The sequence below is a fragment of the Lytechinus pictus genome, chromosome 14 (assembly GCF_037042905.1).
Source record: "Lytechinus pictus isolate F3 Inbred chromosome 14, Lp3.0, whole genome shotgun sequence".
Lineage (NCBI taxonomy): Eukaryota > Metazoa > Echinodermata > Echinoidea > Temnopleuroida > Toxopneustidae > Lytechinus > Lytechinus pictus.
Window position 1 is genome coordinate 27,524,978 of NC_087258.1, and position 27,759 is coordinate 27,552,736.

The 27,759-nt window shown below is 35.0% G+C and overlaps 1 protein-coding gene across 1 annotated transcript; it reads left to right on the top strand.

Moving 5' to 3' along the window:
- The first annotated feature begins 75 nt into the window (after positions 1 to 75).
- Positions 76 to 27,759, top strand: LOC129276388 (rap1 GTPase-activating protein 1-like). Its single transcript, XM_054912765.2, has 16 exons — positions 76 to 119; positions 3,876 to 3,995; positions 4,536 to 4,823; positions 14,308 to 14,490; positions 14,977 to 15,030; positions 15,887 to 16,071; positions 16,507 to 16,636; positions 17,062 to 17,217; positions 17,596 to 17,836; positions 18,521 to 18,756; positions 19,159 to 19,244; positions 19,890 to 20,015; positions 20,687 to 20,798; positions 21,284 to 21,371; positions 22,070 to 22,155; positions 22,803 to 27,759. Exons 3-16 carry the CDS (start codon positions 4,680 to 4,682, stop codon positions 22,959 to 22,961), a joined length of 1,986 nt encoding a protein of 661 aa, XP_054768740.2. The 5' UTR covers positions 76 to 119; positions 3,876 to 3,995; positions 4,536 to 4,679; the 3' UTR covers positions 22,962 to 27,759.

Here is a 27,759-nt window from a genome sequence, read left to right on the forward strand (position 1 = left end):
AGATTGTATTTTGCATAAAATGCTGATATCAAACGTAATTGTATAATTTTCATTTTCATTTTATTTTTCAGAAAAACGATGCAGAATTAGATTTCTTTGAGTTCCTCGAAAAGATACAGGTAAGAAATTCTTATTTTCTGTCATTCTTTTTTTTTCTTCTTTTTTACCCCTTCCTCTCTCACTCTGTTCCTATTCCCAATCTCTCAGCATTGCATGTACTGTATGTGCTTCATAAATCCACCAATGTTCAACATGATGTCAACACAATAGCAGGTGCCATGCTACTAACTTGTCAAAATAATCCTCTTAAAATAAGAAGTCATTGGTTTTTAGGCGCAGACAAGCTAGCTCTCAAACATCAGTCAGTATACACTCCAAAGGCTTATCATGTTTACAAGTAATTTCATCCTGACAGAAACAATTGAACTAAATGTTCAAAAATCTTTATTAAAAAAAAATTCAAAGGTTTAAAAACATCTGTTCATATTAGTGAAAGTATGTTATGTATCCTTTGTTAGAAATAACAATAATTCTCAACATTTCAAGCTCATGTTAATACGAGTGTATTTTTCGCATTAAGGCTAAATTAAAGTCAAATATAATAAATATAACAGAGCATTCCAGTTCTTTATAATGGTATTCAACCCCTTGAAAATGATAAAATGTCAAATTGTAAGTATTAATTTTTCGATTTGTTTTGTTTTTGTTTAAAAAAAATAAAGATTGGTATTGAATTCCAGCATATTTCACTCCTCCATTCAAGATAATGCTTTGAGAAGTAAAGACGTTATTGGCAATGTAATGTTTTCATGCGAAATATTTTGATATAATAGATTTAACTGAGATCAACTAGTTGTAATTCCTATAAAATTCTATCACAAATATTTCCAGAAAATGTTTTGATGATGTTTGCTATGTTATTCTGTTATATCCTTGAGTGTATACATCATGGGCCTGATTAGACCTCAAGCCAATTTATAAAATTGAGTCTCAAGCATTCAACAGCTGACCATTAAAACCCTTTATCCTCTTCATTACTCAACTCACAATGAAAGATGGAATTATTGTTGCCTGGAGGTGATCGCACCAAATTACATGGTAATGAATTTCAGCAGACCAGAACTAATTAATCAATTTGCCAAGTTGTCTTTCAGCGGAGGCGATACAAATTTGCACTGTGAATCACGCGGGACCCAACCCTTCAGGGGGAACCGAAATCAAATTAAATCATCTAAATCAATTTTTAGAAAAGTAAGGATGTTATGATCACCCTGGGCGTATTATTTGTCCGCTAGGTCAGTCTGGTTGCTTGCCCCTCACCTCTCTTGATCTTTCACTTTCTTACTTTATTTTGATATTTTTCGCCCTCTTCCATTTTTCTTGTTTTTCCTATCACCAGCAGTTCTTTTCAATTTTTCTTGCTATTTATTTACTCTACTTTCACTTTATTTTGCTCCCGTGCTGTTTAAAAATAGTTCTTTTAAAAACGAATACTCATTCTACCTTTACCTTACTTTTCTCATGTTGTATCAAGTCTGCCAATACATTTTCTTTTGAATAGTTACATTTTCTTTTGAATAGTTACATTATAGTTTCTTACTCTACTTTCCTCCCATATCTCATACAAGCTCAGCTCCAATTTTTCCTTCCTTATTCAGGCGATATAATAATTATTATATATATATATATATATATATATAAATGTGTGAAGTTATACATGTATATATATATATATGTTCCAGAACCTGTTTGATGTTGCCTGCCTCATTATTTTAATCCCTCTTGGCTTGAGGTCTTTTACTGGCCTTACTTACACTAACTTCCCTTTGTGTCTGCCTACTCCTTTTCTTTCATCCCCTTCACTAACCTGATTGGTCTTCTCTACTCACTAATGCCCCTTTTGTCTCCTTGTTTCTAGTGTTGCTGTAGCTTGTTTGTGGTCTATATTATGGTTGTTCCACTTTATATGTTTGTCATTTTGCCTCCGACGAAGATTCTGCTAGGATCGAAAGCTTAGGCCCCTTTTTGACTTTCTAATACATTTTCTTATAACGATTCAGTCACCACTCTCAATGAAGAATCAGATTTGATAAAAACAGAGACTATCGCTGTTGAGAAAGTTCATCCGTGATTATTTTTGTCTTATTCACCATCCCTGTTTCAGTCATTCTATAGTTTCTTGTAAACCACTGATGTGTGTTAGCAGCTATAAATAGAGTGCTTATTCCCTCACATTTCGCCTGGTGATATTTGGACAATAAATTTTCTGGAAGACTCTGGAGACGTTGAAAGAGAAATTTCACCTCTTGTCGTTTGAATGCAATTATTGAACGGTTGCTATTGGCAACAGTGGAGAATAGCGCACAATTTGGACCAATTTCGTGGGTGTTATTTATTGTGTCATGTTTAGTATTAATCTTAATTTTTCCATGTACACCTCTATTTCTCTATCCCCCCCTCTCCCTCTCTCTGAACTTAAATTTCATTTCGTCTTGTGGTTTCATTTTTCATATTATCAACCTGTCAAATCCTTTCTAATTTTCTCTTTCATTGATAAGATACCAGTTATTAATCAATGTTGTGCTATGATGTACATATATTATTTAGAGTTTAGTAGAATCTTGAAAAGGAAGTACTGCCTGAAACGGTGTGTTACAAGGTGTTCCACAAAAAATGGAACATTGTTTTGAGGATTACTAGTTATTGGCTTTCAAAATGTTTCAATTCTATTTGCTTCATCGGTTAAAGCCTCTTGTATCAGAGCAAGGGAAATCCAGAGCATTTAATTTGGTGAAGTAGAAAACAAAATTATTAATATTCTGAGGCAATTGAATTTGGAACAACTTTTCCTTTTTTTGGACACCTTATACTGATGCATGCTTGAGCACGACATAATGCAGCATGACCTGAATGTATGATGTAGGTCTTGTATGTCACTGATTGTATCATCTACACTCAATCTCTCTAATCTTTCGTGCTACTAATAGTCAGACTGGTGAAACCAACCCCTCCAGACCGACCAAACCTATTACATTATTACCAATGACATACCAATGCTTGGTTTGGGGTCGGTTTCATTGGTGTGTCTGTAGCGTTAGATATTAACCTACTCATCATCGCCTGTCTCTGCTTTCACAAACCCACACTTGACATCTTGTTCATATTGATGAGTAAATAATCAAAGATGGCATTCTAAACATCCCATCATACTTCTCTTACTCATCTTCCGATAGTGACTAGATAAGATGATGCAGTTTTGTCATCATCTCCATTAAGATTCCAAAGCCCTTAATGTCACCGGCGATCTGCTTCCAGACATTCTAAACAAAGATAAAAGGAGAAGTATGAAGTATAGGTGTTTAGGCTCTCCTTGGATATTTAGTTTATGGAGAGTATCTCGTTAGGTTGGCCCTCACAGTCCAACATAAAAAATAGATAATTTCAAACATACTTAAGAGTTGGCTACACTTGTTGAACAAAAAAGAGTAGTGGATATTATTGTTACATACTCGGTATTGCCACTGAAAATATTTTTTTGAATTGTCACTCTAAGTTTATTATTGTTAAATGTTTTCACTCTGCCTATACCCATTGGCATATGGACTAAATGGCTATTGGACCAACTGGTTATTAGACGGAATGGCATTAGACTAAATGAAAGTAGACCATGTGGTGAGTAGACGAACTGATGATAGACCAAATGGTAGAAGACGTGTTGGCAATATGACGAATTGGCATTAGACGAATTGGAAATAAACCATTCAGTCTTGAGTGTCGCATTCATTGGTGTGATTGTAGAATAATGTTTGTGTAAAAGTACCCAAATCTATTTCTTGTGTTGATGTTTAATTTTTTATTGTTTGATTTCTTTACAGAGTGATAGATTAGATGAGCAGAGATGTTCATTACCCGTCGTACTCCAGCCTTCTTTCAGTTCACCCTCTCCAAAACCAAAGGTTAAAGCAAAAAAATCAAATACAGATAAGATCAAAGAGGTAACTATTGGTTTTAATGATTTTGTTTTTTTAATATAAAGGTGCATTACATAGATATCGTAATTTTAGACAAGTAAATCTTGTATAGGGCATAGTCATGTGATAATCTCTAAATGCACAGCCAAAGACGTCTGGATACAATTTCCCTGGCTGTGCAGCTCCATACAGCATTAGAGTCTTTTGGACAAATGAATCCTTCTTTCCAAATATTTAGAAAACCTAACTCCAGTACCCTGTTGATTTTTGCCCTGTTGGAAATAACACATATTTTTTTACTTTAAACTTCATTAAAAAGAACCTCAAATGTGAGAGGGAATTAGCACGATAGCATTGTCGCAATGTAGAATAGACATTTCTATTGATGAAATCTTACTGTTAGGGTTGACGGTAATAGTTGCAGTCTGGCAAATGTAGAGTAATGCCTTTCCTAAGGATATGGTGCTATGCTGAGATTTCATAACCTGTTAGAACTGAGAAATCTTGTTCTCTGTGTGTTAAATACTGTTTTTTATTGTGACACTTGCTATATTCTTCCTGCAGTTATTAAAGAAAGAGGGACCCTACCCGTCCATAGTCCAGCCGACTGATAGAGGCTACTGGCTCGATGGATCAATCACCCTCAATGCAGATGACACCAGGTCAGAGAAAGATGTCGATACGAGCCTCGACGAAGAAGCCTGCAGCATGGTCACGTCATCATCGCTCAACGGAAGTTTGTCGGCAGTTGGGGATATCTCGCCATCACCGTCGTGCTCATCAATTCCATTTCCTCTTCAGTTGGAGTTTGATGATAGCAATCAGATGTATAGAAAATACTTCCTTGGAAAGGTATGCTATGATTTCTTTTATGAAGCACAATATTGACTTGTGGATTCACACGTTTTAATTCCAAGAGGTTTAAAAGTGCGATCACCTGGATACTATTAGTTTATTGTCTTGAAACTGTTAATTTCAGATAAATTTTATTTTTGAAGTGGTTGCAGCTTTTTGTGCATTGGTTAGAATTCTTTCCAGAGTAGCTTTATTCAGCCTCTATTTATTCTTGAAGGAGCAAGGACTATCAAAAATAGACTTTTCATTGATATTTTTCATGTGCTTGATGCCCCTTCTAAATCTTTAGAAGGGGCACAAGCCCCTCAAACTTCACAACTGATCCATTTTACATTAGTCTTGAAATCTCCTTCCTTAAAAAGCATTGTAAGTGATGAATCGAGAGGCAGTGGGATTGAAAGGAATTTTATTCTTTGGCACTAACGTACAGTCATTGAGAATTGCGGAGTTTATTCTGATTCTTTGCCAAATAATTGATATTTCAAGCACTGCTGAGTTCCAACTCTTTGGGCTCATTTCCCTTAGCTTTTACAAGCTATATAGATTTTAGCCTCGTTGTTTTCTGATAGAAGAGACGTCACAAAGATTGCATGCCTTGGCTGACAGTATGTACACATTACCAATTATAAATTAGTGTGTACTTCCAGAATTTAGCAATGGGAATATGGTTTGTGGTTCAAAACATTATGCATAATAATCACCACCTTATAAGAATTGAAATTTAATTCCTTTGTTTTTTTCATCGTGGAGCAAGTCAGTGTGTCATTCTGTTAAAGTTTAACTTGTTTCTTAGTTTTCCAGGAAAAGGTTTCATTGGTTCTCAGATTTACACACATAAAAAGAAATGTGGAGGAAATAATAATATAATCAAATCTCTTGACCATAATTTCCTTTTGTTCCACCTCGCATTGCTTGCGTACCCTCAAGTGTATTTCCTTCAAAATATCACATTTCCAGGGTGTATAATCGTTCACTAGTATCACTTATGTTAATAACCCCTCGGCACTTGTTTGCAGGTTCTAACATAGTAGTTACAGTGACACCGTTCTCATTATACTTTCTAAAACTGGAAACTGGTATAGGAAACCAGTTCGGAAGATCGCTTTGCTAGCGTTCCCATTTCATCACCCAAAAGTGGTTTTCAAAATCACTTCATGTAAAGCAGTCTTGTTGCTATGGGAACACTCTCAGTAGGATGACATGTTCGGCGCAAAATTTGAAACCGCAGCGTGGGCATTCTACACACAGTGTGTGGAGTAGCACGCTTGAAATCTGCAAAGATCGCTTCCCGAAGAACGGTTGTGTCCTTACTTCGCTAAAACCAGTATAGTGAGGTAAAGCGATCTTCAAAATTACATCGCGAGGTGGTTTTTTGAACCGGTTTGGAAGATCGCTTCGACCGTTCTCATTACACGTTAAACTAGTTTCCACTAAACTAGTTTAAGGCGGTAGTGAGAATGGACATTCTTGGGTCCTGATTAATTATATCTGCTGACCTGATAACGGTGTTGGGTACCTTTAAACACTGTCTCGAGACAGCATTTGTGTCTCCTGTCTCATCACAATTCTCGGCTGATTATGGACTCAAGTGTCCCTATTTAAGGTCCTAGTTAGATGCACTTGACTTTTTACATAATTTAATTCTAGAAATTAACCTAGACCATAGAAATTAAAAAAAATATTTTATTTTTTCCATGACAGTTTAAAACTGAAACACTCCAGTGATGTAAGGGACCACAATATATTTAAGATTATTAGAACGTTTACACTACAGTTGAAGATTGTTCTGAGCTTGTTTTAATTCTCCATGCCACCCAAGGCCCTATGATAATAGTAGTCTTCCTAAAACCTTCAGTGTATTAAACCCTGTTAATGAATATTCCCAGGTTCCTTCATGTAGCAAAATCAAAGTCTGTCATGGTTCATAAGACAATAGATACTGAGTCACATCGACCCTTGGGGTGGATTTAAAAGTGACCCTATTGGAGGTCATTTTATTGTTTAATTATAAAAGGCGTTCCCTCTCCTTTGTCAGCTAAGGAATTTTCATAAATGTTTGTTCAATGTTTTAGACAATGACCATGTACACAAATTTCATTACCTTAAATAGAACAGAAGACACACCCTATGAATGTGTAGTATAATGTGATCCTTCCAGCATTGAGAAATTGTGTATGTATTTTCTTTTCTTGAATATCGAAGTTTGTAACTTATATATATTTAATTGTTGAATTAAATTTAATTGAATAACTTTATTGTCCATAAAGGAAATTCTTTTTTTTTTAACTGGTTTACACACATGTAGATAGAATGTTCAATTTATATACACAGCACAAAACAAATAATGATGATAACAGGTGAACATCAGGAAATTATTTTAACTCTGGTATACGTGATTCACCCAAAATTTACAATGCACAAGTGTTTGAATTACAAGTCAGAGTTAAAGTCTAGTTTAAGAATTATTCATATTTTGAAATAATTATATTTGGTACTAGATCCCTGTTTCTTTTTTTTAATTCTTTCTTTGGGTGTGTATATTTTCCAATATATATTTAGACTTGAAGTAATTAGTGAATTAACTATGAAAATAAAATAAAAAATGGGTCATTACTTTCTGTTTAATGCCAAAATGTAATTCTACAAAGCGACAACATTATGCTTACATCAGGTTTTATAATTCTTATGACATATCCCCCTGCTTTTACAATGTACATCATATCATTTATGGCTCGTACAGGTTATATCTGCAGTTCAGTGCCCTACCTGTACTCCATGTATTGTGTGCTTTTGTATTTTCTTTGGGAGTCTAATCAGGAAATGTTTTAAATTGGCTCTTCATTAGCTCAGCTATCCTCCATCGTTTGGGGCATTATTAGTGCCTTAGAACCTGCGATGTCTTGTGACTCACTCCTCATTGTTTCTTTAATCGAATAAGGAGGTGGAGAATAAAGCCGAAAGAAAGTTTTATTTGAAAAGAGATACATAGCCAGGAATGTCCCCATTGGCAAACGTCTTTAGCCTGTTAAAGGTTTGATGGCTTCATTGAAACCTCTCCAAAGAACCTAGTCGTAAAAATGTGTGCTGTAGCAAAATTTACGTTGTTGCGTCAACTTGGTCGTGGATGTTGTTCATTGCTATACATAAGATCTAAATATTTGTCTATGTATGATGATAGTAGGATTAATGTAACAGGGTTTTCAGAGGATATAAAGTGCAACGATAAGCACAAAAGCTTTAGCTCTGGCAACCACTTAATGCTGATGCTGAATGCTTTCAAGGAATTATCCCTGCTAGGTACCCATTCACCTCACCTGGGTCGAGTGCAGCATAATGCAGATAGATTACTTGCTTGGAATGTTACAACTGTCTGGTAAATCAAATTTGCTGAATTAAAATGGAAAAAAAAAACGAAAAAGTGAATTATATTCAAGGAGCTAAGCACCACAAAGCAGCCAGTGTCCAACTAGCTGACATGAATTGACTGGCAGTGTGGAAGGGTCATAAGCTCAGACCCTAATGAGCAAGGGGGAAGTTCTTGATCAAGGATCGTAGGGGTGTTTTTTAGTGCTCTGGATGTTCAGTGGGGGGTAATTGAGTTTCACACCTTGCCGAGAAGACAGGGCGAGTCTCTCTGATTTCTGAGGCAAACACCTCTCTGCTACGATTCGAAGAAAGATTTACCTTGCGTTGGGATGGGTTTGTTCTCTGTATAACATCAAATTCTATTACAGTACCAACTTGTTTACTAGGAGTTTGCCATCCTTACAAGTGATCTGACCGTTATGTAGAATGGCCATGTTATTCCTTGAAATGGTAGTTGCAATAATGGTAAAGTTACAATAGTTATAAGTCCTTTAAGCAACAATCCTTTGGAGAATCTTGAAGTTCAAATACTTTTTGAAGATGAGCCATCATCCATTGATGGTTGATAGAAGTGTCTCAAGTTTCTTGTAAGGCACAGCTTGAAGCAAAGTAAAATTGGAATTAATCTTCAGGAAATCCTTGAGATTTAAGTCAGTTTAGTTCTTCTGGCTGAGTCTCTCATGAAATATTCCCATTTTTTATCTTTGGAGTTAAGATTGACCAGCTGATTTGAAAGTGTGTTTTGACCTTGTGTTCAATAATCATTTCATAGATAATTTATTATTAAAAAATCTAAAATAGTAAATGAATATCTTTTTTCCATCTCCCTTTTGCTTGACTAACAATATTTTTACATTTTTGCCCCTGGCAATCTTTGTAAGCTTTAACAGATCTCTCACCAAAAAGCTCTCTTATGTCTTTCGTAAGATTTGGATGTTCTGACTTTCACACTACGAGGAAATCTTGAACAAGTTTCTTTAAAAAAGCGTGCAGTGTAAATAGGATAGTATGGAAATCTTTGAGATACACCTTGAGTAACTATTCCGTTATGTGGTTTTATTCTACCTGTAATAGCCTAAAGCTTGTCCATGAGATTTAATAGACAGAGTTCTTATTAAATCACAGGTGACATATGTCAGCATTTAGCAGAAAATTAGAAGATGGTTCCAATTGATTCCTTTTGATGTACCTCTTAGCTTTTTTTCATATCTTCTCCTTAAACATCTTCTTTCTATCTTATCATATCCTCCTCCATCTTTTTTCTTTATCTAATCCTTTCTTTTTATACCAGCTTCTTATTTCTGTATTTCAACCTCTCACTCTCTTTGTACCTACACCATCCCATGTATTCATTAATCACTGCAGTTTATTTGATACTATGATATATTTTTAAAATCATGTTTTTCTATTTATTGTCACTTTTATTATTTTTCTTTGAAACTACTTATGTTCTCCCATTTTTTGTCCCCTTAATTTCCAATCGTTATCTCTCTCTCGCTCTCTCTCTGTATCCCGCTCCTTTACTTTTTTTCCATTTTGTGCTGATAATCTCTCTTTAGATTCTACTTGGACATGATTGCACACCTGTGAAAGCTTTTGCTTTCCAATCATTCTTTAGAACAAAACACCCTTTCATGATTTACAACATGAATTAGCTATGATACATCACCTGTTGAAGGTTATATCCAAAACCCAATTTAACTCGACTTCTGTTTAAGTACCCCTTTATTTATCCAGATTAATACTTGTTTGATATTCCCCTGTTAAACAGAAAAGCCTGCTTCTTGCCAAGTTTCACAAGCCAAGAGAGAAAAAAGAACTCTGAAAATTGCTACGGAACTTGAAAATGGGCCACTGGTCAAGTCTGGCACAGTTTAACATTGACTATTCCTAGATTGAAATGAAAGTATACTTCCAATCCAATTACTGAGTTTTGTGGGACACATGCTGATCAAGCAAATTTTAAACAACTTAAATTTGTTATTTTGCCCTAAATTATTACAGACTTGTCAATTTGTAGGCCGAACCTTTGTTCATGATAATCACTTTCCTGTTCTCGTGTTTCATAAAATCAAGATTTTGATCAGAGAATTATAAAATCTTTATCAAGTGTCAGCTGTGCCTCCTACTTAGGTTTTGATTGCGTTCAAGTTTATTATCAAATATATGAAAGCTGTGAGAAATTAGATCAATACATGCCAATTTGATGATTTAAGATCAATTTCCTTTCCAATATCCCTTCAGTTGAGACAAACAGAAATGAGAACATCTAATACCATTGTTTTGATATGTGATAAATTTCCCATTTCCATTTTGTAATTACTTTAAGGTTTATTCTTTGGTTTGCTTTCGAGGATGCCTTTTTTATGGAAAGAAAAACCAAACTACAGAAAAACAATACAGAGTACATATTCTCTAATGCTTCAAGTAGCAAGAGAAATGTTCAAGAGAAGTTATCTAACAGCTGAAAACAAAAGATTTTGAAAAATTATTTTCAGCTCCCCATTGTTAAATTTATAAATCTCCAAACCAAAATGCTACTTTGATTTTTTTTTACAATATTACTTGCTTATACTGACATACCTGACATTCAATATCATTCAGAAGCATTTCTGTTTGCCTTTAAAATTATCATTCTCATAATCAAATGCCTTAATTGAAATAAATGTGCAACCGTTGCTTGACAGACACTTCCCAGTAAGGACAAATGAAAAGATTTTAACTCAAAACAAAATGAGAAATTCCTTTTGAAATGTGACAAAGCATTTAGCATTTCTTACATTCTGACCATATTCATGTCTCTATGCATTCCATGGTTATATAACTGGATGATATATGTAGAATAACAAACATATGTGAGCCTACTGTTTCCTCAAATATTACAATAGATAATACAGTTGTCATCCATGGTCGAGTGTGACTTAAATAATTATTTAAGTTGAGTTTGATAGTTTGTGCATGTACAGTATAGCTGTTCCCCCTTATGTATAATCTGTGATAAGAAATGCCAATATAGGTACCCGCATGATCGTCTCTGCACTTTCTCCAAAATGTCCAGACCCATTTTACAAATTGGCAACGTCTCTATTGATTTGCCAGCAGCAGAGTGTCTAACAGGTTGGTATTCCGCAGGGGAACCATTATCTAATTTTCCAATAACCTGTGATAGACTGCTCTACCTCTAGGTCATGGGTGCTCGATAGTACATTGCAATATCATTAAATTCATCTTACAGTGCTTGAGAAGTGGAATCCTCATCAGCGTTAGAGTGGAAATTTTCTTATGATCCTGCTTATCTATATTACATTCTTTGAAAATGTACAGTGAAACCTGTAAGCCTGTATTTAGACCACTTAATTAACAAAGACAACAGAACTGGCCCTTTTAGCAGGTGGTCGTTATGAACAGATTCTGGTAATAGGTCTGAATGGAGAAAACTATTGAAGGGAAAACATACTAGTGTTTATAGGTGGGTGAGCTTTTCATACAAGTTGATGCTAAATCAGATTTGACTTTATTTTGTTCTGTTCTCATTGCGAATTTGCTTTCCCTTTTCCTTATTAGTAAACAATTGAGAAAAACAATCCTATCATTGCATGATAATAAAAAATAAAAGCAGACTCAAAATCATTCACCCTCTTCAATAAATCTTTTTGCGTCTCGCCCACCGAGAAGTTGTTTTTAGAACCCAATGACCGAATAGAGGTAAAGAAGGGGAAAACGGACTTAAGAGAGAGGAAGAAATGTAGGTCAATCGTATCTATTTCCTTGAGGTCTCCCGGGAGTTCTTACAAAACCAACTTTGTGAGTTTAGGGAGGTTGTAGAGGCTTCTGTAAGTGGACTGTGGCTTTCATCGTGATGTAAGATTTGCTGCAGCATGCAACGGTGTAATTGGCCAGTTCTGAATCACAAGTTGTCGAGGAAGCAGGGGCTTAAGAGCCGATGACATTCCCAGCGAATATTTGCTAAAGAAGAAAAAAACTAAAGCCAAGAATATGGGTTAGAAACTCTTGTAGATATTTTTTCATTGGATCGTTGCGTCGTCAGATATTGGACCTTAAATGCTTATATAGTCCCCTCCTTAAACTCGACTTCAGAAAAAAAAATCCCATTTAATCCCAATGCAGGACTTGTTCCTTATGAGATAAGGACTTGGCAGCCAGCAGAAGTAGCGTGAACTTAACTTTATATAAATTTCTTAACCTGAAAAATGGATTGTAAAGACCAGTTTTGGGTTGTTGAAAGCCTTTTAGAGTCTGGTGATTGGAACCTGATCGGAGTATCAGACATGTCTTTACATAGTTTATCATCTCATGTTTGCTTGTATATCAGTAGCTAATTTGAGAGATAAACTTCAAAATCTTGTTTTTGTAGGATCTTAGTTTGAGTGTATCTCGATCATCCAATGGCTTTCCTTGATGCTAAAGATAGAAAGTGACCCGTTATCTTGATAAGATTGTTTCAGTGTTTGCGTAGTCTGTTGCAGGCCAGCGTAATGGTTCAGTGGTAGAATGGTCGGTCTCTTAACCAGTTGAACATGGTTCAAAACAAAGTCAATCCTTTGGTGCCTTTTGGTTAAGAGGTATTCATCCCTCCTTGTCTCATTTAAAAAGTATACTAAAAAAAATTATACACTAAACTGTGGCTATATCATGTGGGGTTCCCCAAGGCTTTCCTTTGGGAACATAATGTTTTGGGGGAGGTGACAGAACAGTAAAGATTAGTAGAAGATCCCTAATTATAAACATGTTTTAAAAGACCAGTAACCTTAACATGTCACTTTTACCAACAGACACCAAATGATACACATAAATCCCATAGAAATGCAATTCATCTGGCCCATTCAAAGTGAAACATGACAAGAAAAAAAAACTTGTAGAGAGGGTTATACTAGTGTTCGGGATTGATATATTACGTGTATGAATCAGCACATTATCAACACAATGTCGTCCAGGCCAAACTCTATTCCCTGCTTACTTGTTTTGTCTTTTTAAACTGGTATTTTCTTCTATAATTACTCTTTTCCTCATACAGTGGTTAGGTGGAAGACCCCTTTTCTGTGCTTACCCCCCTCCTAAGAGTCATTACCCCTTAGCTCCAGTATACCTGGTGGCAAGTTAGACTATTCAGGCAGGAATTATTAATTAACACCTGTAAAGAAAACACCTGGGATTATGATAGATTCCTCATGGGTGAACTGAAGATTGAAAGTCTAGTACTCACTTATGCCCCAGTTCTTCTTCACTTGTTATTTTCTGTTGAAATTATAGTCAAATAACGATTCAGAAAAAGGCAGTTTAAAGTAGAATGTGAGTAATATTAGAGAGAGGATAAAAACCTCAGTTTGGTAATTGAAAATCCTGAAAAACCAAATAATTTTTAACTTTGCTGCCTATTGGTAGAAAAGAGTATTCTTATTAAAGGTCAAGTCCACCTCAGAAAAATGTTGATTTGAATAAAAAGAGAAAAATCAGACAAGCACAATGCTGAAAATTTCATCAAAATCGGATGTAAAATAAGAAAGTTATGACATTTCAAAGTTTCGCTTATTTTTAACAAAATAGTTATATGAACGAGCCAGTTACATCCAAATGAGAGAGTCGATGATGTCACTCACTCACTATTTCTTTTGTTTTTTATTGTTTGAATTATACAATATTTCAATTTTTACGAATTTGATGATTAGGACCTCCTTGCCTGAAGCACAAAATGTTAAAATAAGGGAATTCCACGTGTTCAGGGAGGAATGAAACTTCATTTCACATGACAATGACGAGAAAATCAAAATATTTCATATTTCATATAATAAAATACAAAAGAAATAGTGAGTGAGTGATGTCATCAGTTCCCTCATTTGCATACTGACCGAGATGTGCATATAACTGTTTTGTGAAATGAAGCGAAACTTTAAAATGTCATAACTTTCTTATTTTACATCCGATTTTGATGAAATTTTCAGTGTTTTGCTTGTTGAATTTTTCTCTTTTATTCAAATCAAGTTTTTGTTGGGGTGGACTTGTCCTTTAAGTTAGCAGTAAGTTCTTCTATGTAAGCCAATAAAATGATAATTATTATTATTAAATCATTTTAAACCATTTTTTGTTTACTAAACAGGAGCATTTTAACTACTTTGCGCAAGATGAGGACCTTGGTCCATTGGTGTTGTCAGTGAAGCATGAAACGATAGGCACTGAGGATGCATTGAGAGTGGTACTCAGGTCTAAAGCCGGTACTATCCATGATCTTCTCGCTGTCTCAACGCTTGGAGACTCACCGATACCGGCAAGAATCGCAAAGGTAAGATGCAGTCCTTGGCTCCTCTTTCACAACACTTATTAAAAAAAGAGCCAGATTACTATGATAAATTCACCCATTTTTGAAAAGCTGTTAAATCAGTTCATGTAACTCTGTTATCAGAGTAAGATTCATAAAATAGGACCATAGAGTTATGATACAATGGGTGTTTGGAGTCAGGACACTAGGCATTTCATAGCATAAATGAAGTTTTGAGGTTTTCACAATTTAAAGTGGTTACATATTTAAAGAATATAACCTAGTATTGTGTTTTTTTAACAAACTTTAAAAACCTAATTTAATATTTCACATTCTTGGCTAATGATGAAACATAATCATGATGAATGTTATGATATTTTGAGGCTTCGCCCATCTAAAGATGATCCTGTCCAAGGCGCACTGTCATTACTGTAACTTTAGCTGGAGCCGCCACTGGAAGAACTCTTTGCCTTTGCTAATAGTATTTTCTTTACTCCTATTTTCTTGCAGACGCTGTGTGACAGTATTACAACAGAAAGATATCAACCAGTACTTTTTCCAAAGGTGAGTATCTTCACTCCTTGTTATCTGTCTGTTGCTAGGAGGGATAGTCTCAGGCAAACACACTGTCAAACGTCACTCATGGCAGCAGTCACATCTGGTATACTGAGATTATGAATAAAATTGGTGCAGTGTAAAATGATGAAATAGAACATGACTGTACCAGCTCAATCCAACTCTCTTATTCTCTATACCTCTTTCTGTTTCTCTGTCTCACTCTCTCTTTCTTTCTCTCTATCTCTCTCCTTCTCACTCTCTTTGTCTCTCCCTCTCTCTCACTCACCTACTCTCTATTTCTCTCGCCTTGTCTACTCTATGGATTATTTCCTTCAGCAAGAAACTGATCCACAGTGTGCTGCACTCAACCCAGGTGAGGTAAATGGGTACCGGTAGGAAGTAATTCCTTAAAAAGCTGTGTGCGCTATGAATGCCTAGCTTAGCCGGGTAATATAGGATCGCCTTGAGCACCTAACAAGGTGGATATTTGCGCAATATAAATACCCTATATTATATTATTATTATTATTAATTCTTGTTAACTACACTTTAAGCAGAAAAAAAACCAAGAGTGATATGAATTAATCTGCATAAAATAAAATCAAAGCCTTTTTCAAACCAGATTCTTTGAACTTGTGTTTTCTCTTCATTATTGAATTCCTCATAAGTCATACAGTCTTCTGCTGTCATCTAGGATTGAAAAAGCCCCAGAATGGCCTTCCTGGAGAAAGCCAACAACCTAAAACGAACATAAGCCAGAATTATGCATATCTCACACTGTCTACTTCGAGACTTGATTTAAAAAAATGAAAAACAAAGAAACATTATTTGAAATTAAATCTTGTGAATCTTTGATTTACCAGGGTTCCGAGCTGATTGTAAGCTACGATGAACACTCCTTCGTCAACAAGTTTAAGTTTGGTATAGTCTACCAGTGCTTTGGCCAATCAACGGAGGAGGAGATGTTTGGTAATAGGAACTCAAGCCCCGCCCTCGATGAGTTCCTAGAGATGCTAGGAGATAAGGTGGAGCTCAAAAATTTCTCAGGGTAAGGGAACTTTAGAAATTTCATGATTTCAATGATGAGCCAATGAGAAAGACACACAATGCTTTTAGAGTGGGATTCAATGGTGGTATCTTTTTTACATTCCCCCTTGCGATGAATAGATGCATACAGCAATTCTTTTACCGATTTGATAATTAGATCAAAACTGATGTATCAAGTAGACCTCAACATTGCTTTAAAAAGATATGTATATATGGGTAAACTTGCTTAAGTCAACATTCGGTGAGTTGAATATTCAATCAAATGATTTTTTAACCAGATTATGCAAAATGCATCTCCCTCTTCTAAGTTGAATTTCTCATAAGTCGAATAGATTGCTGTGGTCCTAATAGGTTTAACTTTGGCAGTTATCTGTAGTACAAACACTTAATTGCTATTCACCTTTCTTTGTGTTTGTTTTTTCCTGTTATTTTGCAGTTTTCGAGGAGGTCTAGATGTAAATCACGGCCAAACCGGCACTCATTCCATTTATTGCAAGTACCACAATAATGAAATCATGTTCCATGTTTCCACCATGCTTCCCTATACAGAAGGAGATGCACAACAGGTATGTCAATCATAATTATCTTCATAGATTATCTCAGGTTTTCTACTATCTTGGAAATCTGAGATAGTCTTGAAATTGATATCAGGAGTGGGGTGGCTATAACAGTCTTTTATTTTTACCTCCAGTAGAGCTTCACACTCTACTGTGCATCTTGAGTAAGAGGGGGAGAAAAGGGAGCAATGATTTTAAAAAGAATGGAATAGAAAGGGGTGAAAAAGAAGAGGAGAAATATGAATGCTAATATGAAGAGCAAGGAAAAGAAGACAACTGAGAAGAAGGCACTGGAAGGGACGAGGCAGGGGTTCTCAAAATACTTTTCATCATCATATAACCCTGGAGGACATTTCCACATGAAGTACCATCTACCCTAATTATTATTCCTTGATCATTCCTAACCTTTTCTCTGTTCTTTGCTTTCAATTTAGCTCCAAAGGAAGAGACACATTGGTAACGACATTGTAGCGATCATCTTCCAGGAGGAGAATACGCCATTCATTCCTGATATGATTGCATCAAACTTCCTTCATGCGTACATCGTCGTACAAGCCATCCAGGCTAACTCAGAAGAAACCAAATATAAGGTGAGCTAATTTTGACTGATTGATGTTTATATGGTTTATATTTGCTATATTTTTCAATTTTAGATAAAAATTGTTGAACTTTATATTTTTGAAATGTGCTATGTGCTCTGAAGACTTGGAAGAAGAGGAAGGATAAGAAGATGAAGAGGGAGAGGAGGAAGGAAGGGAAGGGAGAGGTAAAAGAGAAGTCAAAGAAAGAATGGGAGGAAATAGGATGAGGGCACCTATTAGCAGTAGTTTATTTTATACAAATAAATTTGAGTATGTACATCATGAGTTTTGGGAGAACCATAGCATCAGGAATGGTCAGGAATACTCAATTCCAGTAACCTAAGAAATTCAGTTGAAAAACTAACCTGTATTTGTCTCCTTCTCCAGGTAACGATAACAGCAAGGAACAATGTTCCACCCTTCGGTCCAATCTTGCCAGCTCCTTCAATCTACAAGAAAGGTTCTGAACTGAAGGAGTTCTTACTCTGTAAGCTTCTCAATGCAGAACACTCCTGTTACAAGGCTCAGAAGTTTGCCAGTATCCAAGCTAGAACAAGAAGTGCTTTACTAGATCATCTCTACCATGATCTCATGTCAAAGAATGAAGACATCTTTTGTGCTGTAGCAGGTATACCTCTCACAATTTATGCACATTTTTGCCCTGTGTATATATAACCACTTTTGAACTATGTAAATGGCTGAAATTCATTATTTCATGTGTGTTTGTTGCTTTCTGGTAGCCAATCACTAAATTTATGAGATAATTGATGGGCCATTTAAAATGTTAAAAAATATTACCAAGACTGAAAGACTGCTAAATACAAAGAAATTGAAAATTTAAGAAAATACCATAGAATTGAAAATTGGTTGAAAAAATATTCAACTGCCACTGCATTCAAATTATTGACCCATTACCAGAGCTTTAGACATGCTTTAACGTTTGATTCCTTTGTGAAGCTGTGCTTCTAATTCTTCCTTGTATGATGTATCAGCCAACATTTACACTTTTGTGAAGTCCTGTAATTGATATTGACAATCCTCTTTAGCTCATGAAAGATGCCATACAATGGACGCCAAGCTTCAAAGAAAAGATTTTATCATCCATAGCCATATAAAAACAACATATTCAATGGTGATTACAATACATACATGTAGTGTGGAAAGAACAAAATATTGGTGGAATGCTTGTGGAGAATGACCTATATTGAAAGAGAATTTTTTTTTAAATCTTAAAATTACACTGTATATTTACAAATATTCAAGCCAATGTCATGTTACGTTATATGCAAATGACTTATCTTTGTATTTTTAGGAGATGACATCATCTCACCTCTCCAGTCGAGTCAGGGTAAGGGAGACTATTCACCGGGAGGTAACAGCAGACTACTCAAGAGCTTCAAGAACGCCTTTAGAGGGCGCACTACATCTCTGGAGAGCACAGGGTCATCAGGGACGCTACCCAAGAATGTCAATGGGAATACATTGTTTGCCGGAACGGAGGGGTTGTCAAGGCCGCCTGTAGATCAAGCTGATAGCACAAGCCCAGCTGTGAGTAGATGATGATGATGAGATGGAATAAGAGGAGGAAGGGGAAGAGTGTAGATGATGGTGGTGGTGGTAGTGGTTCTGCTGTTGGCGGTGCTGGTGATGAAGATGATGGTGATGATGATGATGATGACAATATTGCTGTTGGTAATGATTTATTATTATGATGGAAAAAGGTATTTGTTCTGGAAATAAAAATCACAATATATGTGTGTATATATAGCTGAGAAATTGAGAATATTTTGGAAAATATGATATTCAGAATTTTGAAAATGAAAGTTATGTTACATTTCTTGCCAAATGAATGTTATATGTGTTGCAAATGTATGTATACATGTGTAAGTGGTTGATATTTGGAGAAAAATATATAACTGTTTTTTTTTTTTTTTTTTTTTGCATGTTTAGACTAAGCAGAGATCAAACAGCAGGTCATCACAAAGATCGGTCCAAAGCTTTGGAAGCGCAGACAAGAAAGAACCAAAGAAAAAAAGGTTAGAAAATCCTAATCTTCATTACATAATTCTTTCTCTTACCAGCCCGTTAGTCAAACACCTTTAGTTTTATAAGATGTGATGTTTAATGACTATATTTGTTTTTGTTTGGACATAGATATGGTATAACATGGTCTGAGGGAGCTGTTGTTTTTAATGTGTAAATATTTTCTAAAACAACATTGAATATATTTTTGTCAATCTCATTCATCTTGGACCTCTTGTCTCTTGTCCTCATAAAACCACTTGAGGAAAATGCACTATATTTCACTTTTCTCTTTGAAGTGACTTCATGTTTGTTCCCATCTCCTAAATTATCCCCTTTGTTCATGTATCTGTACGTTTATGTCCATTATGATTTATAAACTCCGCCCTCCTTTTTTATCATTAATCCATTATTTATGAGGTCAATTCAATGAAGTATGTTCATCCAACCAACTATATGTGGAACCTTCATGAACTGATTTGTCTCTGTTTTATAGTTTGGAGGAAAAAGTTTAAGGCCCTCAAATAATTGTGATTTTCAAAGTTGGTAAAGTGGAGTACACTTTAGAAGGAAAGTGTGGGGGGACATACAACAATTCTGAACATTTCTGGAATCGTCCATGTTAATGAATGATTTTTTTTCATTTGTTCGAACTCTAGGGACAGTGTCCTCAGTCGATCCTCCCATTCATCAGAGAGTATTAACGGTAGCCAAGAGTCTCATAAGTCTTCCTCTAACTCACTCAACAGTTCACCTGATATCAATGCTAGCTCACAACAACAAAGGTAAAACACAGGGAGAGAGAGAGAGGGAGAGAGAGGGGGAGAGAGAGACAGAGAAGGGGAAGGATAGAGAGAAATAAAATAAGAGAAAGAGGTTGAGAGAAAGCAGAAAACAGAATAAGGATTTAAGGTCTGAGAAAGTAAAAAAGACAAATGTTCAATAATAATAATAGGCATTTATATAGCGCCATCTATCTAGAAATATTCTATTCCGAGGCGCGTTGTTATTATTATTATTACCCCGGCTTTAGCTCGAGCTGACTTTCAGCGCTCATGCATGCAAGAAATTAATCCTGCCGGGTGCCCATTCACCTCAACTGGGTCGAGTGCAGCACAATGTGAATAAATTTCTTGCTGAAGGAAATTACGCCATGACTGGGATTCAAACCCACGACCCTCTGTTTCAAAGTCAGAAGACTTATCCACTGGGCCACAATACTCCAATATAAACTAAAGAGAAGCATTATGGTTAAAAATAGAAGTGAGGCAAATCACAGATGGGCAAATAATTTTTGAAGGGGGTAGGGAAGTAAAGGAATATAAACAGACAACGAAACTTGAGAAATCAAGAGAAATGGGAAATGTATTCTCCATTTCATTTCATGTTTTGTTGCCATCCCTTTTTGTGTAGCACCATATATTAATTTTCATGTCCTGTTCTGTTGCCTCTGTAGGATATACACCAGAGTATCACCTAGTAATTCATTGGATAGCTTCAATAGTGATGAAGATGCCCAGCTACACCACGAGTCACATGATCACCATGACGATTCAGATACAGGAATGGTAAGATACTGCAATAAACCATATCATGATTGGATTTATGTTTAATCTATCATTTTTTCGCTGTCTTGTTACAATTTGAAGAAATATAATTTTTTATTGCTTTGTTAACCGTTTTCCCTTCCATCACTCTTGCATGCATTCTACACTGGCTTGCTATAGTTAACTTAATTCCATAGTCCGTATGAGCAAAGTAAATTTTGACTGTTCATTTGTATTCATCACACGGATGCCACATTCCTGTGCACCAATGTCTGTATTACTTTGGGGGGTTTTCGGGTACTGGGTAGAGGTAATTATTGTAAAGATTATATTTTGAGAAAACCCTTGTAGTTTTCAGGCAGAAATATATTTGTCATGGTTTATGCCAAAAATAAAACCCTAGGATGATAAATTATATAATAATTTGAAAACCACTAGAAATGGAATGTATATTGGATCCATAAAACTGTATTCCATTAATGTGTTATTTGTTGTTATTTTTATAGGGGAGTATGTCATCAAGCAACAAGCCCAGTCCAATGAATCCATGTATTTGTCCCGAAGGCAAATGCTCAGCTGCTGCTGATATTGAAGGTATGCCCTCTATTCTACCTACTCCCTCTCTTTTACTTAGTCATCTTGTCAAAATGTCAAAGCTTTGTCTTCCCCTCAGGAATATCAAAAGCAGCTTTTTATTACCAATCCTCATATTTTATGATAGACAGTATAATAGGAATAGCAGGAAAGCTGCTCTGAAAGGTGTAAAGAAAAAAAGAAAAACCACCATTATATTGGAATTCATGCTATAAGACATAGCACATACTTTTTACAAGGTGCCTTGCTCCTACTGTTTTCATAGAGTTTAATAAAGTTAGAATACTTCTTCCCTTTTTTATGTAACTTATGCATGACCGGTGATCCTTTGTCGATTGTAAATTTGGGGTTTAAAAAATATAATAGTCATTTGATCTTTATTGAAATACGCAGCAAGGCTGGAAGCACACTCTAAACTTACTATTTCTTGGCAAATGTTATGATAGTATGAAGGAAATTATTCATCAATGAAGTGAGTGTGTTTTATAAGACTGCATCTTGGATACTAATGCAGGGTCTATATGAGGTAGTTTATGTCTTGAGAAGGTGCTGTTCAAAGTAGCTATTGCGGCTTTAAAGGAAAAAATCTCCCTTTCCCAGTATTTCCATTGTTAAGTGTAGGCAAGGCATCAAGTATCGCAGACGTGTCATAAAATGTGCTTGTAAATATTTATTTCCAAATTTTGCTTGTATTATAGCGAACTTAGGTCAGCAGCTAGAAGCTATGAGGCAAGAGATCATGAGATTATCAACAGAAAAGAAAGAACTCTTACAACAAAATGTGGTAAGTATAGGCAACTATTAGTACCTTTTGTTTCTAATGTAAAGAGAATTTTTTTTTTTAAGATGTTCAATTTGCAGGCAGTTCTGTCCAATGCCATGCCTTTTGGTACCAAGTTTTTATAATGAACATTCACCATGCAATTATGTTCATAGGTATAGTTATGTCTTTGTATTTATGTCATGCATGGCCTTGGAATATAACAATATTGTAATTACTGATTGGGCTACCCTGTTAAATCAATAAATGTACTAGTCCAAAGTTTGAAGGTCTATGTGCCATCTAGGTGTTCAACCTGCGTATGCTGGTATTATGCATGATATCATGTTTCAGTGAATGATTCATTAATAGGAAAATTGTACAGGATTTCCCTTTATATTTTGGAAAATTCTATAAATTATTTATCCTTTTTAAACGTCCAACCTGCATTCTTCACCTATTTAATTTCACTGTTCAGGCCAAGAGAATTACTAACTTTTCAAATGAAATAGAATAAAGATTAATTATTTCAGGAAGGTTGGAATAAATTCTTTATGGACTTGACCTTTAAAAGGAGCAATTATCGAAATTTTGATATAATTTTCAGTTTTATCAAGTTAAAATGTCACACAAACTTTAAAAAATGGTATTCACATTGTTTCTTTTCTTAGACTTGGCAACAAGATCTAAAGAAGCTAAAGGAACGAGAACTGAAGCACATGGCTGAGCTTACGGTGGCAAACAAAGAGCTTCATAGAATTAAAGATCACCATCGTAAGGTGGAAGACAGACTTCAGAAGTCACTCTCAACAGATGCATCCAACTGCTGAAGAGCTGTTCCTTCAGCTGCACAGACATTGCAGAAGAGCGATGTCCTCAATGCTCAAAGGCACATTTCTAGATGTTGATGTAGGTGTGACATCAGGAACTCTTTACATTGGAAAATCCTATAGATTTGAACAGTTCTGATGGAAGTATGTCACGAACACATCTGCAGTTGGGGGATCATTGTCCAAGAAACTTGTGCTGTCATCTTAGAATGTTGAATGCAAGGGTGAGAGTCATGGATATGACTGTTCTGCTATTGTATCGTCACCATGCAGTTATGAAACTGATTCTGATGCTCAGACAACAGCGCTACTTCAGATACCTTGTACCAGCTTAGGTCCGAAGTAGTTTGCTACATTGCTATTGAGGGCACTGTCAGAGGAAGAAGTCATCTGGTGATAGATGATGGAAAAAGACGGATTAAAGCTTTGATTGGAATCTGCCTTGAATGAGAATGCCTTGAGGAACCCGACCTTGGTGCGAAGAAATAATTGTCCTTGACCGGTGTTAAATTCAGAGTTTGGAATATTTCACTGACACCAGATAGGAGTGTGCTGTGTGATTTCATTACAAGGAAAAGATACACTTATGACTTTGATTCCTTGAGAATTATTTATTGAAATTAGAATTATTTTGGTGATTGTATGAATATGTTTGTGTACTGAGGATGCAGATTACCTTTGCTTGTGTTGATTGAATCAACCTCTTGCCAAATCAATTAACCTGATCATTACTAAAGTTTCACATTGTAATGGGTGTATTGCACGGCTCAACAGCTTCTGTAAGCCTACAAATTGTTACATAAAGCCAGGTAAGAAGTAGCCATTGAAATAACACAAGGAATTACACTATTGTGATTTTTTTTTAGTGTTTTTGTACGAAGCATACAGTGCTTAAAGAAGTGACTACTTTGTTGTGGTATATTGTAATAAGTTTCGTACCAAAGATTCTCCAAACCGCCTACGTGAGCTGTTTCAGGTTCTTGTCAGAAGTTCAGAAATAATGAAGGAAGTTGCTTTTAAGAAAAGTTGTGTAGTAGAATAAAGTGAGGTATTACTGCAGGTCGCATTTATCTACGAAGCAGCCGATTTCAGAGTATACATTGACATTTGAGTTTAGCATACCAGAAGCTCACAAACCTGTAGTCAATCATTGCATTTATGTATGAAAATCAGTTATTCTTCTTCAATAATTTGAAGAAAGTAATTTAATGCATTATACTTAGTGCTTAGATTCTTTGTTAGATGGTAGGTCTAGGTTATCATAAATAAAGTTACATGAGAAAAACCTTTCATCAAAGCTCCCTGAGTTTATCATCTTGTAAAAAAATAACAACAGTTCTTACAAAACATACTTGCATTGGTTTAATTGTCTTGTGTTCAAAACACAATATACTGATCCCACTCTTTCTTATGAAGGCTTGCTCTTCTACCAACTGAATGGCTGTGGAATATAACTCCTGGCGAATTATGATGATCTTTCCCTTTTTTTTTCTAAAAAGACTTTCAATCGTCAATACTTTCTCAAAATTTGCAGGGAATAGTCTTTTATTTTTTGATGGGAAACAATGAATTATTCTCATTTGAACATATGACCAGTACATGCAAACATTGTGTGAAATTATTTTTGTAGAGAGAGAAGTTTCAGATCATAGTGAGCTTGGATCGGTCAGAGATAGCCTTGGTTTCTATTAATCCGCTTGTATGATACTTGCATCAATGTACATAACTAAACAGATTGTATATACCATGAAAATATGTAAAGAATTATTGTGATAATTAAATGCCATAGGGTCCTTATGTGGTATATGTACATTTTTTCCATGTTTTGTCGGTTTTTTGGTAATCTTGTTGATTTGAAATATGTTTTAATACATCGAGTATGTTTAGTCATATTCTGTAAAAAAAAAATAAAGAGCGTTTCAGTTGGTTGTGATATGCAATGTAACATACAAAATCTTATGAAGTTATATATATTTATCATCATCCTTGCCCATTGTAGTTAATTTTGGTTTTTATTTATCTATCTTGATATCATTTTTTTTATCATCTCTAAAGTGAATAGAGTGAGAATTTTCAATCAGGGATTAAAATGGGATATTTTTACTCTCGCTTTAATTTCCCACTTTAAATGCATGTATAGATGAATATATCCCTCCTGTTTTCCACAGAGACCATTATTTATTAGACAATATTTATTGGTGGTAACTGTCTCATTCTGTTATATATTAGAGTGAGAAGGGGAGAACATGGTGAAAATTTTGAAAATTGTTCTTTTCTCGATGTTGGGCGAGTCCCAGACATTTTTCATTATTTATTATTCTTGGTAAAAATTGAATGAGTGCAATTGTGGGATTGGAATGATTTCTTCTTTTATTTGACCTTTGTATAGACAATATCTTTGCAATAATGTTTTATTCAATCTTTACATAAACTTAAATTGCCACCCATTTTTAAATTTCAAGGTAAATTATGCCTGGTAAGTCAAAGAAATGAATTGATAATTAATGAATAACTTTTCTAACTGTGGCTTGACTCGCGCGAGTAAGAAAATTTCCCCTCATACTTCTTCAAATAACCCAGTGGCATCTTACCTGAAGGATAGCGACATTTTTTTCATTCATAGTAAAAAAAAAGTTATTTTCATTATCTTAACAAAGTGTATTAAGTTCCAAGGCAGAAATGAACAACATTTTTAATTTCATCCAAGAAAATATTTTAGAGAAAGCACAACGTAATTATATGAAGATCCATTTCACAGTCAAACGCGACAATTTGACAATGTTTAATCCGTTCATAAGTTATGAAGGTATTTTTTGTACGTGAGACCTGCAACTTTTTCCAATCAGTTGCCTAAAGGCCACCTTACCTGCTTTTTGCATTCTTTCTGGCATTTTTATTTTAATTTTTAACTATGACAATGCTAATATTGCAATTAAGATTATTGCATGCCTTTAAATTCGGAGTAAAGTGTAATATGTTTTCAAAGCTAAGCCATTTTTTTTTTACAGAGGATCATAATAGTCACAATATTTTGTTTATTATTCACTTTAAGATCATTCAGAACCTTGGTCAGTAGGATGTTGCATTTTCCAATATATCACATAAAATTTTGTATTGTTCTATTCCAAAATTTGGTTGCAGACCAGTGTGTAAAATGTGTAGTAGCAGTAAGAGAATAATTCCAAGTCATGAATACCCATGTTTGCTGAACTCTTTTTTTGCATCTTTTCTTGAGCCCCCCCCCCCCCCCCCCCCCCCTCCTATCCATTTCATTTATGAGCTATGTTGTTACAATCAACAGATGTCTATATAGTAGTGAGTCTGATAGATAATCTTACAATTCCAGACAAATTTATTTCCATTTTACAAGGGACAAGGACATTTGGAGTTGGCTAGAACTTGATTTCCTAGCAAATCAAAATGATGGAGAATTATTTTTTTTTAGATGACTGTTCAATGTTTGACTTGTTTTATTTTTTATTATTTAAAATAACTCTTATGTTTCCTAGACATGATCTTTTTGCCGAAAATATGATTTATAAGTAAAGAAGTACAGAACTAAAAGGTTTGATTCTAATGCAAGGGATGGGGTTTCACAAAACTTTTTGTAACTCTACGCACAACTGGTGACTCTTTCTTGGGTGCTGATACACACTTCCATTCAAATCGAATATATTTAATTTACAAATATTGGAATTTAAATTTATGTTGATCAAAAATCCAATCTTTGTGAAGTAAACTCATTTTTAACAACCATTTTAATCCAACTTTTGATGTTTTTCATGATTTGATAGAAGGCTGCTTGAATAAAAAAAAACAGATCGTTTTAGGCCTCACACAAAAAGAGTCAGCAGTTGTGTGTTACTTACAAACTGCATCATGAAGCAACCCCTGGTCATTTTAATGTTACTTGAATTGAAACAAATGGCTCCTAAGAACCAATTAACATATTGGGCTACATTCAGAAAGGTGTACGAAGTTGAAACATGGTTTGAAACTGAATTTAAATGAAATGAATTTAATCTAACTAAATATAAAGGGTTTTTATGAAATATTTCATGTGGCAGACAAATGCCAGAATTAGTTCAATTTACAATGGCAATACGTATATACAAATGTGGTTTAGAAAAGTAAACTGTAAAATACAAATATATGAACTACAACACAACTCATGAAGAAAACGATTTAAATCATTAATAGCTAAAATCAGAAATCTACCATATTTCTTTTGATTAATCTTTGCTCAAACCTTCTAGCCTCCAAGCAAGTCAGTTTTCTTGCAATTTTCCATTCCATCAATGCATCCAATTTTCTCTTGCTATTCGCAATTATTCATTTAGTCTCTTATTTATTTCCATGTTAGATTATTTTCGTGAATCAACTTGAAGCATTGTTGCTTTGAAATTCCTCGGTAGATTACAGGGATAAAATCCAGTATGAGCCAAAAGGCGTTGGATGAAGAAAAAAAAAGCCATATACTTTGCATATTTGTATGGGACTGATACCAAGGCCGATTAAAAGCCGGCCTTTTGCCATTCCCAATAGACCGTAATATTACATGATGATTGTAGCTGACTAGAAATCAGACTTGCAGTGATTTTCTTTTTTACGATTTATATATTTGTTCACGTCTTAACGGGGCCTAGATGAAGGCTGAAATTAGTTTTAATATTCAAAGCACCTTTTTGTCTTAGAAATACAATGTCCATTTTGACTTTTTGAAAGTTCAAGATTTCATAGTTTTGTTATTATTTTCTCAAGTAAAATTGGAAATAAAATATATGTCATATGCGCAATA

Coding starts and splice junctions, on each gene's coding strand:
- LOC129276388 (XM_054912765.2), top strand. CDS start 4,680: ATGGTCACGTCATCATCGCTCAACGGAAGTTTGTCGGCAGTTGGGGAT. Junction 4,824..14,307: donor GAAAATACTTCCTTGGAAAG/GTATGCTATGAT, acceptor TTTACTAAACAG/GAGCATTTTAACTACTTTGC. Junction 17,218..17,595: donor CAGAAGAAACCAAATATAAG/GTGAGCTAATTT, acceptor CTCCTTCTCCAG/GTAACGATAACAGCAAGGAA.